We start from the raw sequence: 14,627 nt of genomic DNA, 5'->3' as shown, positions 1-14,627 counted from the left end.
TCATGATCTTTTCCTCCTCTTATGATGGTCTTGTGTAGGTAGTGGCAGGCACTGTGAGGTCATGGATATCCAGGCCATTTTGTGTCTGGAGGAGCGCGTTGTAAGGAGTCCTACCCTTCCTTTGGCTCTTACGTGCTTTCCGCCACCTCTTCCGCATTAACAGCAAAGACTTTCATCAGTGTTCTTTAGCCCTGTGGTGCGACGGCACAGAACATAACGCCAGAGCAAGACACAGGACTTTGCGAGCTGTTGCTAAGGACAAGCCCTCTGCAGATCAGCTAAGGGCCAGATGATCAATGGATTAGAATCCAGTCCTCCTCAGCTGACCTGGGCTCCCTCCCACAGAACATCTCCCTTGGAGGTATGCATCATATGTGACATCATTTACAGAGTGCAGAAATGAGACACTGACATCTGTGAGATTCACAACCGTTTTGGAGCCCCTGCTTTGAGATGCTGGGTGTATCCTGGGCAGCGCCAGCTTCACAGACAGTTCAGCAAGAACAGATGCGTTGGGTCAGCAGAGAAATCAGGCTGGGGTTTACGGACACACTTGATTTCAAACACGTTCACTGTCCCTTTGGCAGATCATTTTGTTGTCGGCTTCACAGTGCTCAGAAAACACTTTGTCCAGTGAGATGGCTACACAGCTGCCTTGCTCAGCTACCCCAATGATTTGCAATCTGAGGAGGAAAAGATCCAATTTAGCTTTCAGGAGTTTCTCCTAATCGTCCTGCCAGCACTTTCCCCTATGGACTGTTACGGAAGCAGAATACATAGTTAAGGTGCAGTCAATGCACAGTTATTAACATGTGTAGACATTAAAGGCAGAGCTGATACAAGCCTCTAGAATCTCCAGCTTCGCGTTCGCTGGAGAATCGTTTCCGCAAGAATCATGACGATGACGCTTGAGATGAGAAGGTTTGGGAACTGGGAACTAAATCTCCCGACTCCTCCACTGTCGTGTAATGAGAGAAGTTGTATCTTGCTAAGATTTGGGGAAAGCATTGAGATACACGTGACTGGGGGGCGATGGCCGCATGTAGAAGACGCTCTGTCAATGTCGTGGACGTGTGGAGTGCGTGTACAGGGTCAGGGGCTGCTGCGGCTCCCTGCTGGGGGAAGCGAGAGCAGATTCCCACCCGTGACGCCAGCAGGGTGCGGGCTGAGTCCAAGGAAGGGGAAGAGTTCGAGACTCCTCTGTTTGTGTCCCAAGCAGAAAGTGGTATGTGGCATGGACAGGGGCTCCCTCACAGTTGTCCTTATCCTTTCCTTGTTTCCTCATGGACACCGCTGGGCCACAGCAGCAAACCTGACTTCACCCCAGTGCCCAGCAGGCTCGTTGAACCATGCACTTCCCTGGGCCACGCTACTGTAAATGCCCCTGTGTTTGATTTCTTCTATCCTCCAAGCTCTTTCTGCAATCTTCAGGGTAACTTCTTTAAGGTGATCCTGCCCAACTCAGTGACTTCCTTTCACAATCCCTTCAATGGCTTCCCAGGCCTCCACCAGCTGACCTCTGCAGAGGACTCCAACATTACCTTATTTAGTTCCCAAAATAATCCTCTGGGAAAACTCTCTCCTCTTTTTAATTTTTTTTTGCTTATTTTTATTTATTTATTTGATAGTGACAGAGAGAGAGGGTGGGGGGGTGGCAAGAGAGAGAGAATGGGTGTGCCAGGACCTCCAGCCACTGCAAACAAACTCCACCTTGTGCATTTGGCTTACGTGGGTCTTGGGGAATTGAGCCTCAAACCGGTGTCCTTAGTTCTCTCTTTACACTTAGGTGCTTCCTAATTATATTTTCACTGTGAATCATAATAAAACAAGCATTTCATATCATAACTCCGTTAAGATACACATGATATACACACATGTGCAATTCACATACACACACATTCATGTACTCATCAACACACACACACACTAAAATCAAACCTTGCTATGTATTATGAAACATTATTGTGTACTCTGTAAATACACAAATAGACTGATCTCAAGTAGAATTTCATTTTTGTATAGATAAAGTTTACAAAATAATCACCAGGAAACACTAATAGAATCAGCATAGAGTCTATGAGACAGAGTGGGTATGCCTATGTTTTCATAAATTTATTCCTCATCAGAACACTTTTAAATATTCTTACCTTAAAGTCTCAATCTTTAAAATCAAATTGAGGGCTGCAGTGATGGCTTAGTGGTTAAGGCACTTGCTGTGAAGCCTAAGGACCCAGGTTCCAATCCCCAGTACCCACATAAGGCAGATGCACAAGGTGTCACATGGATCTAGAGTTCATTTGCAGTGGCTAGAAATTCTGGCATGCCTTGTTCTTTCTCTCATCTGCCTCTCCCTCAACCTCTTAGTTTCCCAATGTCAAATGTTCATGTAAAGAATTTGTGCATTGTAGTCAAACTTCTTAGACATTTGTCTAACATAATATGCAATATTAACCCTTCTGCAAAGACTCATGCAATGTTCTGTGTAGAAACTTGCTCATGTCCTGCAGGGTTCAGCTTAGGAAGGAGAACTGCTCTTGTCTCTACAAGTAATTATGCATTCTGGTAAAATATGTAATTGACTATGAAACATTAAAGCTCCTATTGCGCCTGTTGCTATCCTGACAATCTGACACCATAGGAAAATGACGAGACACAAAGAGTAAGCAATGTGGAGCTCCTTTGTGATCTGCGGATACTGTTCAAGCCTTGGGCACCAAGAATCCCCCACAACAGAGAGTCTAGCTTGAAGGGTACGTCTCCAGCTGGTCACACTGCTGAGAGGTGATGGGGTCAGGAGTGCTCCAACCCCTTCAGTGGATTCCCATGGCATACATATTTGAACAAAGTGGGGGCCTAGCTGGAAGGTGTGGGTGCCTGGGAGCAGGCATTTGAAGGGTAGATCTTCCTTTTCCCTGGACCTTCCTTCTCTCTCTCTCTCTGGTGTCTGTTTACTAGGAGGTGACAAGCTCTATTCTGTCATGGCTTCTCTCATGTTTCTGCATTGCCATGGGCCTGGTGGCAAGGTACCAAGCCGACTATGGACTAGGACTCTCCAATGAAGAGGCAAAAGGATATTTCTCCTCGTAAGTTTTTTATCTCAGAGATTTTTTTTTTCACAGCACCAAATAGCTAATTAGCATACAATATATTCATCCCCTCAGATACTGAGTCTTTCTCAGTACAGGTTAAAATAGACCACAGCTTGTCATAATGTGGGCAGTTCCTCTCAGAAGTCTCAACACACTCTGGTATTGATTTTCCTCTCATATTCTGTGATTTGCTATGTTGCCCTAGTGACACACTATGGTATATGTTTGCCACAGATTTGAAAGCAGCTGCTCAAGCAACGCTATGTAAAATTAGAATGTACAAAGAAAAATAAGAGATAAATTTTATGTGCCAGTAGGTACCAAGTGCACATTTAAAACTTCATGCATGTTAATCTAGTTAGTGTAATCTTTGTCCTTCAAAAGTTCATTTCATATAGCTATACATGTATATATCTAAACACACAATCTTATAAAGAACTGGTCTCTTTTCACACATGGAAAATTTCAAATTTATCAATGGACAATTTTGCAATTATTTTTTCATCCTATACTGGATCTGTTGGGCATATCTAAACGCAATCAAAACTATAAAATTTAATGTGAAATGACACCATTACTCCCTCATGGCGTAGACCTGGGATTTGAATAACCAGGGTAACGCATCTGATACTTACATATCAGAATTGAAAATAGAGTTGTTTGTCCACTTCCAAACTTTCTCCGATGTGTAACTTAGTCCAATCCAAAATAAATTTTCTTTAATATTTTCCAAGTTCTGTATGTCTGTCTATAATCCAAATAGAAGGAGGGGCTTAACATCATGTTTTTGTTCATGATTTGTATTTGTCTCCTAATCTCCCAAATATAGTTTAAGAGTCACCCACACCTGAAGTTCACTCTGAACTCCTTGTCAGAGTTAATTCTTCCTTCTTTGTGAAATTTCTTTCTAAATATTTATATTTCCAGCCCATCAACCACATTCTATTGTTAGTGGCCCAAGTATCTATTTGCACCCCCACCCCCCCGCTGGCCTCAGGTTATGAGTTTCTTGAAGTGGGGACCCCTACCATTGCATTGACAACTTAAGGTTAAAGTCCAGAGACGCTGATAGAGGTTAGAGAAAGTGCTAAGTTTTATTGAGCAATTTCCTTTAAGATTTACCAATTCTTCTCGATCTCGGATCAGAAGCAAAGTGGACTCTTTTGAAGTACACTTGTCCAGGCTTTCCTTCCAAGTGCCAGAAGCTTGAGGAAACAGCAGGCATTTATTTTGTCTTATATGCCAATCTTCCGGACACTTTAAAAGAGCTGGTTTCTCTACAGTAAGAAAGTAGAACAAATGTCACGTTTCTACCCTGTTCCTGCGGCACCACAACCGATTGATTACACACAAAAATTGCATTACTAGTGCACTTTCATTCATATTTTAGGACAAGACTGATGCTTTCTTATCTCAAAGAAATATAACAAATAATTCGTTTCATGTCTTGTTTTTGTTAACTAACTTCAACCAATTTAACTGTTTGATATTTTCATTAAAATACCAAATGTCTGCCGGGGACGTGGTGGCTCACGCCTTTATTCCCAGCACTCGGGAGGCAGAGGTAGGAGGATCGCCGTGAGTTCGAGGCCACTCTGAGACTACAGAGTGAATTCCAGGTCAGCTTGGGCTAGAGCGAGACCCTACCTCAAAAAACCAAAAATAAAAAATAAATAAGTAAATAAATGTTTCACTTAAGCATATTCCACTCGTTAATATAATGCTTGCTTGTTTATGATTGGATGTGAATGTACCTGCAGCCTGAGGCAGCGTGGCCTTCTGGGTAAGGTCACGGGCTTTAGTGTCACATAGCCTAAATGCAATTCCAAGCATTGTCACTTACCGATCATGTGATTCTCAACAAGTCATTTAATCTTCTTATGTCACAGGTTTCTCAAACATAAAGCCATGGTGAGATTATTGTCTTCACAGATGAGCTGTTGTTAGCCTTAACTAAGGTAACATATACTGCATTGATATGTACTGTGTCTCTCTGAATACCTTTTTTTCCTGTTTTTTTGAGAAGGAGGGGGGGTGTGTCTCACTCTAACCCAGACTGACCTGGAATTCACTATGTAGTCTCAGAGTGGCCACAAATTCACAGCGATCCTCCTACCTCTGCCCCCAAGTGCTGGGATTAAAGGTATGTGCCACCATGCCCGGTTTTGAATACTTCCTTAATAGCTGATAGTCTTATAGGAACCCAGCCACAAAGTTACCTGTTGGTTTAGTCCTGTTCTCTTGGACATCCACACTGCTTTGTTCTGCTGATGACTTTTGGGTTAAGAATCGAACTGGGAAAAAAAAAAAAAAACATACAGAGAGGATGGAAAGTTGGAATATATGGTGGAGAGCAAGTTATATCTATCATTTTAGGAAGTCATGTTATCTCAACAAGCTCAAAGATGGACAGAAGGTAAGAGATTGGTAGTGCAGCAAACAAGATAAGCCCAGAGCAGTGACTCACACAGCTGCTGTGTGATATAACATGGGATCTGAGGGCTTTACTTAGAACTAATTTTAAAAGAAAATTATTTATTTTGAGAGAGAAAGGCAGATAGAGAGAATGGGTGTGTCAGGGCCTCCAGCCATTGCAGATAAACTCCAGACGCATGTACCACCTTGTGCATCTGGCTTATGTGGATCCTGGAGAATTGAACCTGGGTCCTTTGGCTTCCCAGGCATATGCCTTAACAACTAAGTCATCTCTCCAGCCCTTTGCTTAGACTTTTAAATGGCTTACCCTCTTATTTGAACTTTCTCATCTTCAAAACAGGTGTAATATAATTATATCTAATCCAAGAGAAAGGTTGTATCTGCCACCTGGAATTTAGCAGGCAGGCAGTAAATTGTAAATATTTGGGCCTTTTAGTTTTTTTTTTTTTGATATGGTCATGTTTTTGTTGCAATTGTGACCTTTTATAAAGTTAGGCAAGCACATGTGTCACACCCAATAGTGACTCTCAGAAAAATCAAGAAGAGAAAATAAAAAAAATCCCGAGGCAAAGAATTAGGTGTCCCCCATAAACTCATGTGTTCAGAATGAAAGGTCCCCACATGACAGCAATTTGGGAACTGGAACCTCATGCTGGGGGTGTGTACTGGGGGTGGGCTTATAGGTGTTATAGTGGCATCCCCTTGCCAGTGTTTTGCACACTGTCTTGCTGCTGTTGTCCACCTGATGTTGGCCAGGAGATGATGTCTAGCCTTCAATCACGCTCTGGTTTTCCATGAGCTTCCCTTTTGAGTCTGCAAGCCAAAACGAATGCTTCCCCCCCTCCCCATGCAAGCTGCTTTGGGTTGGGTGCTTTGTGTCAGCAACAAGAAAGTAACTGCAATAGTAAAACTGGTACCAATAAGAGGTATTTCTGTTGCAAGAAATCTGACTGTGTGGCTTTTGGCTTTTTGGAACTAAATTGTGGGAAGAAGGGGGTAGGATTTAAGACTTTGGTTTAAGACGTGTCTTGCAGGGCTGGAAGCAGAGTTTCATCGAGTGTTGTGGTCAGAGTTGAAAGACCTGGATGCCATAAGAACTATGGACTGTGACATTTGGCTTATGAGGGTGAGAAAGACCTTTGTCTGGACTGTGTCAGAAGTGTTTTGTGTGAGAGGCTTGTTGTTTTGCCAGTGCTCTGAGAACTTAAACAGAGTTGTTTGCTACTGGCTGGACTGGTGTAAGCACAAGGGTATGGCACAGAGAGAAATGAGCTTTGGGCTAGAGAAAACTTCTCAGTTCAGTTGCCATTGTTTTAGAGATTACAACTATTGAGACTGGGCCATCTGCTCTGCATTACGGCATCAAAAAGAATGCTAACTCTTGGGCTAGAGAGATAGCTTAGCAGTTAAGCGCTTGCCTGTGAAGCCTAAGGACCCTGGTTTCAGGCTTGATTCTCCAGGACCCACGTTAGCCAGATGCACAAGGGGGCGCATACGTCTGGAGTTCGTTTGCAGTGGCTGGAGGCCCTGGCACACCCATTCTTTCTCTTTCTCTGCCTCTTTCTTTCTCTGTCTGTCACTCTCAAATAAATAAGTAAAAATAAACAAAAAAATTAAAATAATAAAGAATGGTAACTCTTTTGTAAGTAAGGGGCCTGAATGCTGAAGGAGTGTCCTTTTCTTCAAAGTTGGCTTTATTTCCTAACCCATCCCCCTGCACCAGATTAATAAGTTGGTAGCCTACCTGGTACTATGGGGTATAACAAATACAGGAAAGAAAGTGTCATTGGATTTGTAACATGGTTTTGCTTTTTTGGAAATAGCCATGGGCAGTGTGAGGCAGGATTGTTGGAAGTCTCTGTGTGGAGGCCCTGTGGAGCTGTGAGGGTTAACCATGAGTTGCAGTGGGGATCAGCTGGAGATGCCAGGACTATGGGATGGCTGCTAAGGAGAGCTGCCAGTGAGGATGGAGTTTCCCCCTGGCTGTGAGCAGCCTAGCTCTACTTGTCACTGGTTAGAGATGTTGGAGCTGTGAAGCTTGATTATTTGCCCTGTCTGTTTTAGATATTGTATCGGCCCAACCTTGTTATGCCCAGTGCCATCTTCTGCAGTGTGAAGGTTTACTCCTTTCCATATATATGTGTGTTTTACTGCCTACCAATAAAGAGATCTTGGACTTTGGGGAAGCTTGAATAGTGCTGGGATTGATAAAAACTATGGAGACTTTTAAAGTTGGAATGAATGTTTTACCTTTTACACTATGGATGGTTGTAGGTTCATGGTGTGTGGGGGGAAGGGGCTTAATGTGGTGGTTTGAATTAGGCATCCTCTATAAACTCCTATATTCCGAATGCTATGTCCCCAGCTGGTAATCATATCATCTACTCTCATGAATTGTTGTCGGAAGATGTGATTGTCTAAATTTATGAAATGTAGTCATAAATTATCACAACATTGTTAATTTATTTTGCTTCTAGACAACTTCGGAAATGTAGATCTCATGTAGAAAACAGTGAATGTTACTTGCACAGGGCCGTTTGGGAACTGGAGCCTCCTGGAAGAGGTGTGCTGTTGAGGGCAGGCCTGTGGGTGTTCTAGCCAGCTTCCCTTTGCCAGTATTTGCCACACCTGTCCTGCTGCTGTTGCCCACTCGATGTTGGCCAGGAGGTGATGTCCAGCCTCAGCTCATGCCACAGTTTCCCCCTGTCATCATGGAGCTCCCCCGCCCCCAGGTCTGCAAGCTGATATAAACCCTCTCCTCCCAGAGCTGCTCCTGGTTGAGTGCTTTGTGCTGGTGATGCGAAGGGAACTGCAGTGCTGAGCTTACCTGAAACAGTGAACCCGATCACGCCCAGGATGAGAAGGACCAGCGCGGCACCGCCCAGTCTCACAAGCAGCTGGTGCCGACAGGTGCCTGCGCAGCTACCTGGGGAGTCAAAACCCACACGCTTAACTTCATAGCGCGCCTCAGGGATACAAACGAAAGGTGGCTTGGATAATATGGACAATTAGGTTCAAGTTGTGGGTAGGGTAGAGAAAATAACCTTTCCCTACTATTTTATTCATTTATTTGAGAGAGAAAGAGAGAAAGGAGGAGGGAGGAACGGAGAGAATGGGCACATCAGGGCCTACAGCCACTGTAAATGAGCTCCAGATGAGGGCACCCCTTGTGCCTCTGGCATATGTGGCTCCTGGGGAATCAAACCTAGGTCCTTTGGCTTTGCAGGCAAGCGCCTTAACCACCAACCCATCTCTCCAGCTCCTCTCCCTACTATTTTGCTGTGAATTTCAAAGATTAACTTTCAGTCACGTTCGAGTGCTCGGTCTCATAAAACTTATGCATGTCTGTGTTCCAAGGGGTGGTAATGGAACACAATTTGATAGATTTGAAGATGATCCGAACGTTGCTGAGCGCTGTGGGACAATATGGTGTGTGTCCTACTGCAGGAAGTGTGTCTAAGGGGCCCTCACAGAAGGAGGATCTTCATTTCTTCAAGATACATTTAAAAATTTACTTTTTATTTTTATTTTATTTATTTATTTATTTGAGAGCAACAGACACAGAGAGAAAGACAGATAGAGGGAGAGAGAGAGAATGGGCGCACCAGGGCCTCCAGCCTCTGCAAACGAACTCCAGACGAGTGCGCCCCCTTGTGCATCTGGCTAACGTGGGACCTGGGGAACCAAGCCTCAAACCGGGGTCCTTAGGCTTCACAGGCAAGCGCTTAACCGCTAAGCCATCTCTCCAGCCCTAAATTTTTTTTTTAATTTATTTTTTGAGAGAGAGAGAGAGAGAGAGAGAGAGAGAGAGAGAGAGAGAGAGAGAGAGAAGTACAGAGAGAGAAAGAAGCAAAGAGAGAGAGAATGGGCGCACCGGGCCTCCACCTGCTGCAAACGAACTCCAGACACCTGCACCATCTTGTACATCTGGCTTATGTGGGTCCTGGGGAATCGAACCTAGGTCCTTTGGCTTTGCAGGCAAGTGCCTTAACCACTAAGTCATCTCCTCAGCCCCAAGATACATTTTTTGAGCTTCAGTTTTGTGCTAAGCACCACATGCTGATGGTATAGGATTCTATTCTTGGATATGAGATTTGCTTTACTATTGCTCTGAATGAGGTTTTTCTAACTTGGAACAAACTACAGTTGTATAATATAACATAATATAACATAGCATGTATATATGTCTATAACTTCATTGTCTAAACATCACACTATACATCATTGTTTTGCCTGGTAATCATATCATTTACTCTCGTGAATTGTCAGAAGCTGTGATTGTCTAAATTTATGAAATGTAGTCATAAATTATCACAACACTGTTAATTTATTTTGCTTCTAGACAACTTCAAAAATGTAGATTTCATATAGAAAACAGTGAATGTTACTTGCACAAGTATATGTATATATATATTCATATATATATATATTATATATATGTATATATAAGTATATATGCACAAGTATATGTATATATATATTCATATATATATTATATATATGTATATATATGTATATATATGTACATATAAGTATATATGGAGAAAACTTTGTTAGTTCCCATGCTTGTACACCCCTTTGCTTTCATTGAATTTATAACATTAACATGCGTTACCAGTATGAATGGGTTTCTATATTGAGTTATTGGACACAAGAACCATTCTAAGTAAAGACTTCCTATTTCCGTTGTGTGTGTTTTGTCTCTTTTGTTCTGTTTCTGAGATAGAATGTCATATAGTCCAGGATGGCCTCCCCTCACTGTGCTGTTAAGGATGACCATGAACTTTTCATCCTCCTGCCTCCACATTCCAAGTGCCTTCGTTATAGACATGTGCTACCATTGCTAAGGGCCCATAATTTTTGCAGCTACTGATTTATTTGTATAGTCTGTTTATGCATGCATGTGTGTGTGTGCGCGCACACACATGTATTTATTTATTTGCAAAGAGAGAATGGGCACTCCAGGGCCTCTAGCCACTTCAAGTGAACCCTAGATGCATGCACCACTTGGTGCATCTGGCTCTATGTGGGTCCTGAAGAATGAGCCGGGGTCGTTAGACTTTGTAGGCAAGCACCTTAACCACTGAGCCATATCTCCAGCTATAGTTTTATTTTTCAATAAATATTTCTTAGAGTAAATGATTACATACTTTGAGCTCATGTTAAAAAACTTAAATCAGATATGCTACAATATTGTCTTTTATTCTCATTCTACACTCCAGAATGGTCTATATGCCAATTTCTACTTTTTCTACTTACTTATTTTATTAAATTATTCCTGGGAACTGGATTGTGTAACTCAGATTTGGGGACAAACACTACATTCTCTGGTATCTAAGTCAGCATTAGGATCCCAATGTTCCTTCAAGTGTGTTGGTTTTCTTTAAAATGTTCCTAGAGGGTCTGGAGAGATGGCTTAGTGGTTAAGCACTTGCTTGTGAAGCCTAAGGACCCCAGTTCGAGGCTCGATTCCCCAGGGCTCACTTTAGCCAGGTGCATAAAGGGGCACATGTGTCTGGAGTTCGTTTGCAGTGGCTGGAAGCCCTGGCATGCCTATTCTCTCTCTGTCTCTCTGCCTCTTTCTCTCTCTGTCTGTTGCTCTCAAAAAAATAAATAAAAATACCAACAACAACAAAAGATGTGAATTTAAAAAGAAAATGTTCCTAGGGAGAAAGAACAAGGGAAGATAGGGAGGGGAGAGAAAAAAGAACAAAATGTCCCACAGAAGACAGTGAGCCCTCCTTCTCTTTTTTTTTTTTTTAAATTTATTTAAAAAATTTTTAATTTCTTTATTTGAGAGCGACAGACACAGAGAGAAAGACAGATAGACGGAGAGAGAGAATGGACGCGCCAGGGCTTCCAGCCTCTGCAAACGAACTCCAGACACGTGCGCCCCCTTGTGCATCTGGCTAACGTGGGACCTGGGGAACCGAGCCTCGAACCGGGGTCCTTAGGCTTCACAGGCAAGCGCTTAACCGCTAAGCCATCTCTCCAGCCCCCGCCTTCTCTTTTGAGCCCGTACCCATAGACCCAGATAACTGCTGCCTGACATTAAGCATACTTAAGCCCATGCATCTGTGTGAGTCGGGTGCAGACGTCTTCACCGCTGTTCCCTAAGCAAATGCAGTGTGACAGCATTGCCTGTGCCGCTCCAACTGTACCAAGTATGGGAAGTCACGTGGAGATTATCTAAAGCACACAGAATGTGCCCAGAGGCTATAGGCAAACACTGCATTTTATACAAAAGAGACTTGAGAGCATGGAACCTTCTGTGGGCAACAGTGAGAGGTTATTGGGTAAGATGTGATACAAGGATATCACAGGAGACGCAGGCAGTACATTAGACCTGAGGAGGTGGCCAGTGGGTTATCACATGTTGCTCTGCAGGACATGAGTGGACACCGGACGGGACTCCAGGCCCTGGGGATACATCTGAACACAAGGAAACCAAGCCAAGACTTTCTTATGAAAGGTAGTGTGAAGCCAAATGACTGAGCCCACCGAATAAGCTCAACCAACCACATTTCAAGTTTTATACCTGCATAGTATTTCACATTTTCATCTCTTCCTCGCCTGTTGCTCCCTCTGAATTCCAAGTTTGTTTGTAAAATGGAGAAAGCTTCATACAGTCACTATTTTAACGTTTGTTACTGAAGTCTAAAATAGTCTTTCAAATTTAGGGCAATATGTTATTTTGGGACAATATGTTCTGCATTCATCAACCATAGACTTCTCCACCTGTCAAATGGGGGCAGGACCTGCTAAGTGAAGCTCTGATTAGGGTTGTGCGACGTGTTTCTACACTGCTGAGCACTGCTTGGCCCGTGATAACCAGCTGGCGGTCACTTCTGTTTTGTTTGAAAGTGTTTGTTTGACTATAGGTGCAAGGCGGCTTGGGTGACCTTTGAAAAAACTGTCACCCATTCTTGCTAAAATTCCAGGAAGTGCACAGAGCATCCTGTCCTGGGAGGAGGCAAGCTTGGTATTGTGTTTTTGCTGCATGAGGTCAGGCCTGGAGGAGTAACCCCGGGTCATGGAAGCGCTCATGGGAACTTTAGTTAGGTGCAAGTAACTGCTTAGGGATGATATATATATAGTTATGTTTATTCAGCCACTTACATGGTTTCCTGCGCAGCATTTCGAGTGTATAAAATGCCGCACAGTTCCTCTCCTATCTGCCTTGCCATTCCTCCAGGTACACCCCGCATGCATATTCCAGAACATCGCAGGTGTGTCGCGCATTCAAAGGTTTGCATTTTCCCCTCGGGCTCCCTGTAAGACCCTTCTCTGAGGCAGCGAGGATTTGTCACCTGCCTTGTTTTAGGACATGGCTCCATCAACTTCTTCTCAGGAAGACCTGACATGATTACTCTTTCGTCTCCCAAATCAAAATCCTAATTTCCCCTTAAACTTGTTTCTTGTTGGCAATTTAACAGAAGGTCTTTCATGCAGGCATTTTTTTTTGTTGTTGTTGTTGTTGTTTTGTTTCGTTCTTTTTGAGGCAGGGTCTCACTCTAGCCCAGGCTGACCTGGAATTCACTATGGAGTCTCAGGGTGGCCTCGAACTCACAGCGATCCTCCTACCTCTGCCTCCCGAGTGCTGGGATTAAAGGTGTGTGCCACCACGCCTGGCTGCTGTTTTTTTTTTTTTTTTTCTCACTGATTATAAACCTCCACAGTGATACAAACTCTATGAAGGAAAAAATTTTCCACTTGTTCATTGATGTATCCCAACCATGTACAGCAGTGTTTGGCACATAGTATAGGTGGTTATTTTTGAACGAATCAGTAAAATCTAAGGACATTTTGTACACTTGACATACTTCTCACCAACAGGGCAAACCTCTGTCCACTTAGCCACAGAGCCTCTCTTTCTGGTTTTCTTTACTGACAGATCTAATCAGTGTGTTACAAATCTACTGCACTTTGAGCAGCTGGGCCAGGGTGGTTTCGCTGTTATTGCCCCGTAATGTCTGTGCGTTTCTAGTTACACACCGCTCTGGATTTTTTTTAGAGTATTAACTTTTTTTTTTCTGCCTGTTTTCTTTAAGATTAAAGGTTTGTAGATAATCATTATAATAGACAATTTTACTAGTCCCATTGGTTTGGGACGTTAGAAGTGTGGGGAAAGAACTCTTTGCTGTCTTTGTGGACATTCATTTTCATACACACCAACTCCATAATCCCCGGGGCCTACTTTTGCTAGGTATAAACAGGAGAAAACAGGACTTGCTTTTCCCCAGCACAAAATCACTAATTAATTACGTCCTCTGTGCCGTTATCCAAACCCCTCACTTTCCCCTGATCTGGAGGGAAGCATTATAATGAAGCTTTTTTGCAGACCCCAAGACCCGATGGCCTTGAACTCATGGACTGGGATTAAAGGTAAGTGTCACCATGCCCGGCTGGGAAGCCTACATTCTTTTGCTCATCTATGGAAATATTATTGCTTCAGAGTCTTTTAGCTAAGGGAAAAGGGAAAATGATATTCATGTTTCATCTGACCACCTGAGCAAAAATGAATGTATGAGCCTTTTCTCTCCAATGTTGTGATGATCTGCCACCAAACTTTCCTGTGTTCTTAAACACTAGGACATCAAACATCTGCTCATCTTTATAGCATTAATTTCAAACTTCACTTTTTAAGAGGGATATCTTAACTCTGGAAGATTTTCAAACGCCAAAAGAAGAAATAAAACTGCTTACCTCGGGGGAGGGCTGGTGATGATGTATTTTTAGGTCTTGAGGTCCTGGGTATATTTAAGTCCGCATAGACCACTGAGGTGTCCATTGAAGACTGGGGACTGTGACACTGAACTTGTGAGCCAGGACAAACCCTACGTTCTGTGAGACAAACTGAGCAAAAGGAAGTTCTCCCTGTGAATGCTCTGTGACCCCTCCCACCGACACTTGCAAGTGAGAGTTTTCCCCATAAGTTACTGAGCGTGATGATGTCTGTTAACACATGCTACGTTTTAGGCTAAAAAAAAAAAAAAAAAAAAAGGAAGATGCAGCTAATGGTCCATTTGACCAAATATTGGAAAGGCCTCTTTTTTGCTCTTATTTCTCTAACCATCTGGTTTGAGTTGTTCTCTCATGGTT

The 14,627-nt window shown here is 43.1% G+C and overlaps 1 protein-coding gene across 1 annotated transcript; it reads right to left on the bottom strand.

Moving 5' to 3' along the window:
- Positions 1 to 559: 559 nt before the first annotated feature.
- On the bottom strand, positions 560 to 14,316 carry Klrb1 (killer cell lectin like receptor B1). Its single transcript, XM_045139795.1, has 6 exons — positions 14,232 to 14,316; positions 8,353 to 8,451; positions 5,309 to 5,383; positions 4,212 to 4,366; positions 3,725 to 3,837; positions 560 to 683 (listed from the first exon to the last, which is right to left on the bottom strand). The coding sequence occupies exons 1-6, from the start codon at positions 14,314 to 14,316 to the stop codon at positions 560 to 562; spliced, it is 651 nt and encodes a 216-aa protein (XP_044995730.1).
- Positions 14,317 to 14,627: the final 311 nt, after the last annotated feature.

Source organism: Jaculus jaculus, chromosome 23, assembly GCF_020740685.1.
Source record: "Jaculus jaculus isolate mJacJac1 chromosome 23, mJacJac1.mat.Y.cur, whole genome shotgun sequence".
Classification (NCBI taxonomy): domain Eukaryota; kingdom Metazoa; phylum Chordata; class Mammalia; order Rodentia; family Dipodidae; genus Jaculus; species Jaculus jaculus.
The sequence above is the reverse complement of the archived record's forward strand: the minus strand, read 5'-3'. Positions and strand labels throughout refer to the sequence as shown.

What these genes read in the sequence shown, in the direction of transcription:
- Klrb1 (XM_045139795.1), bottom strand. Translation starts at nt 14,316, where the DNA reads ATGGACACCTCAGTGGTCTATGCGGACTTAAATATACCCAGGACCTCA. An exon ending in TCCGAGATCGAGAAGAATTG is followed by an intron (nt 3,838 to 4,211) that starts GTAAATCTTAAA and finishes TTTGGATTATAG; the next exon opens with ACAGACATACAGAACTTGGA. An exon ending in TCTATTTTCAATTCTGATAT is followed by an intron (nt 684 to 3,724) that starts GTAAGTATCAGA and finishes TTTCCTCCTCAG; the next exon opens with ATTGCAAATCATTGGGGTAG.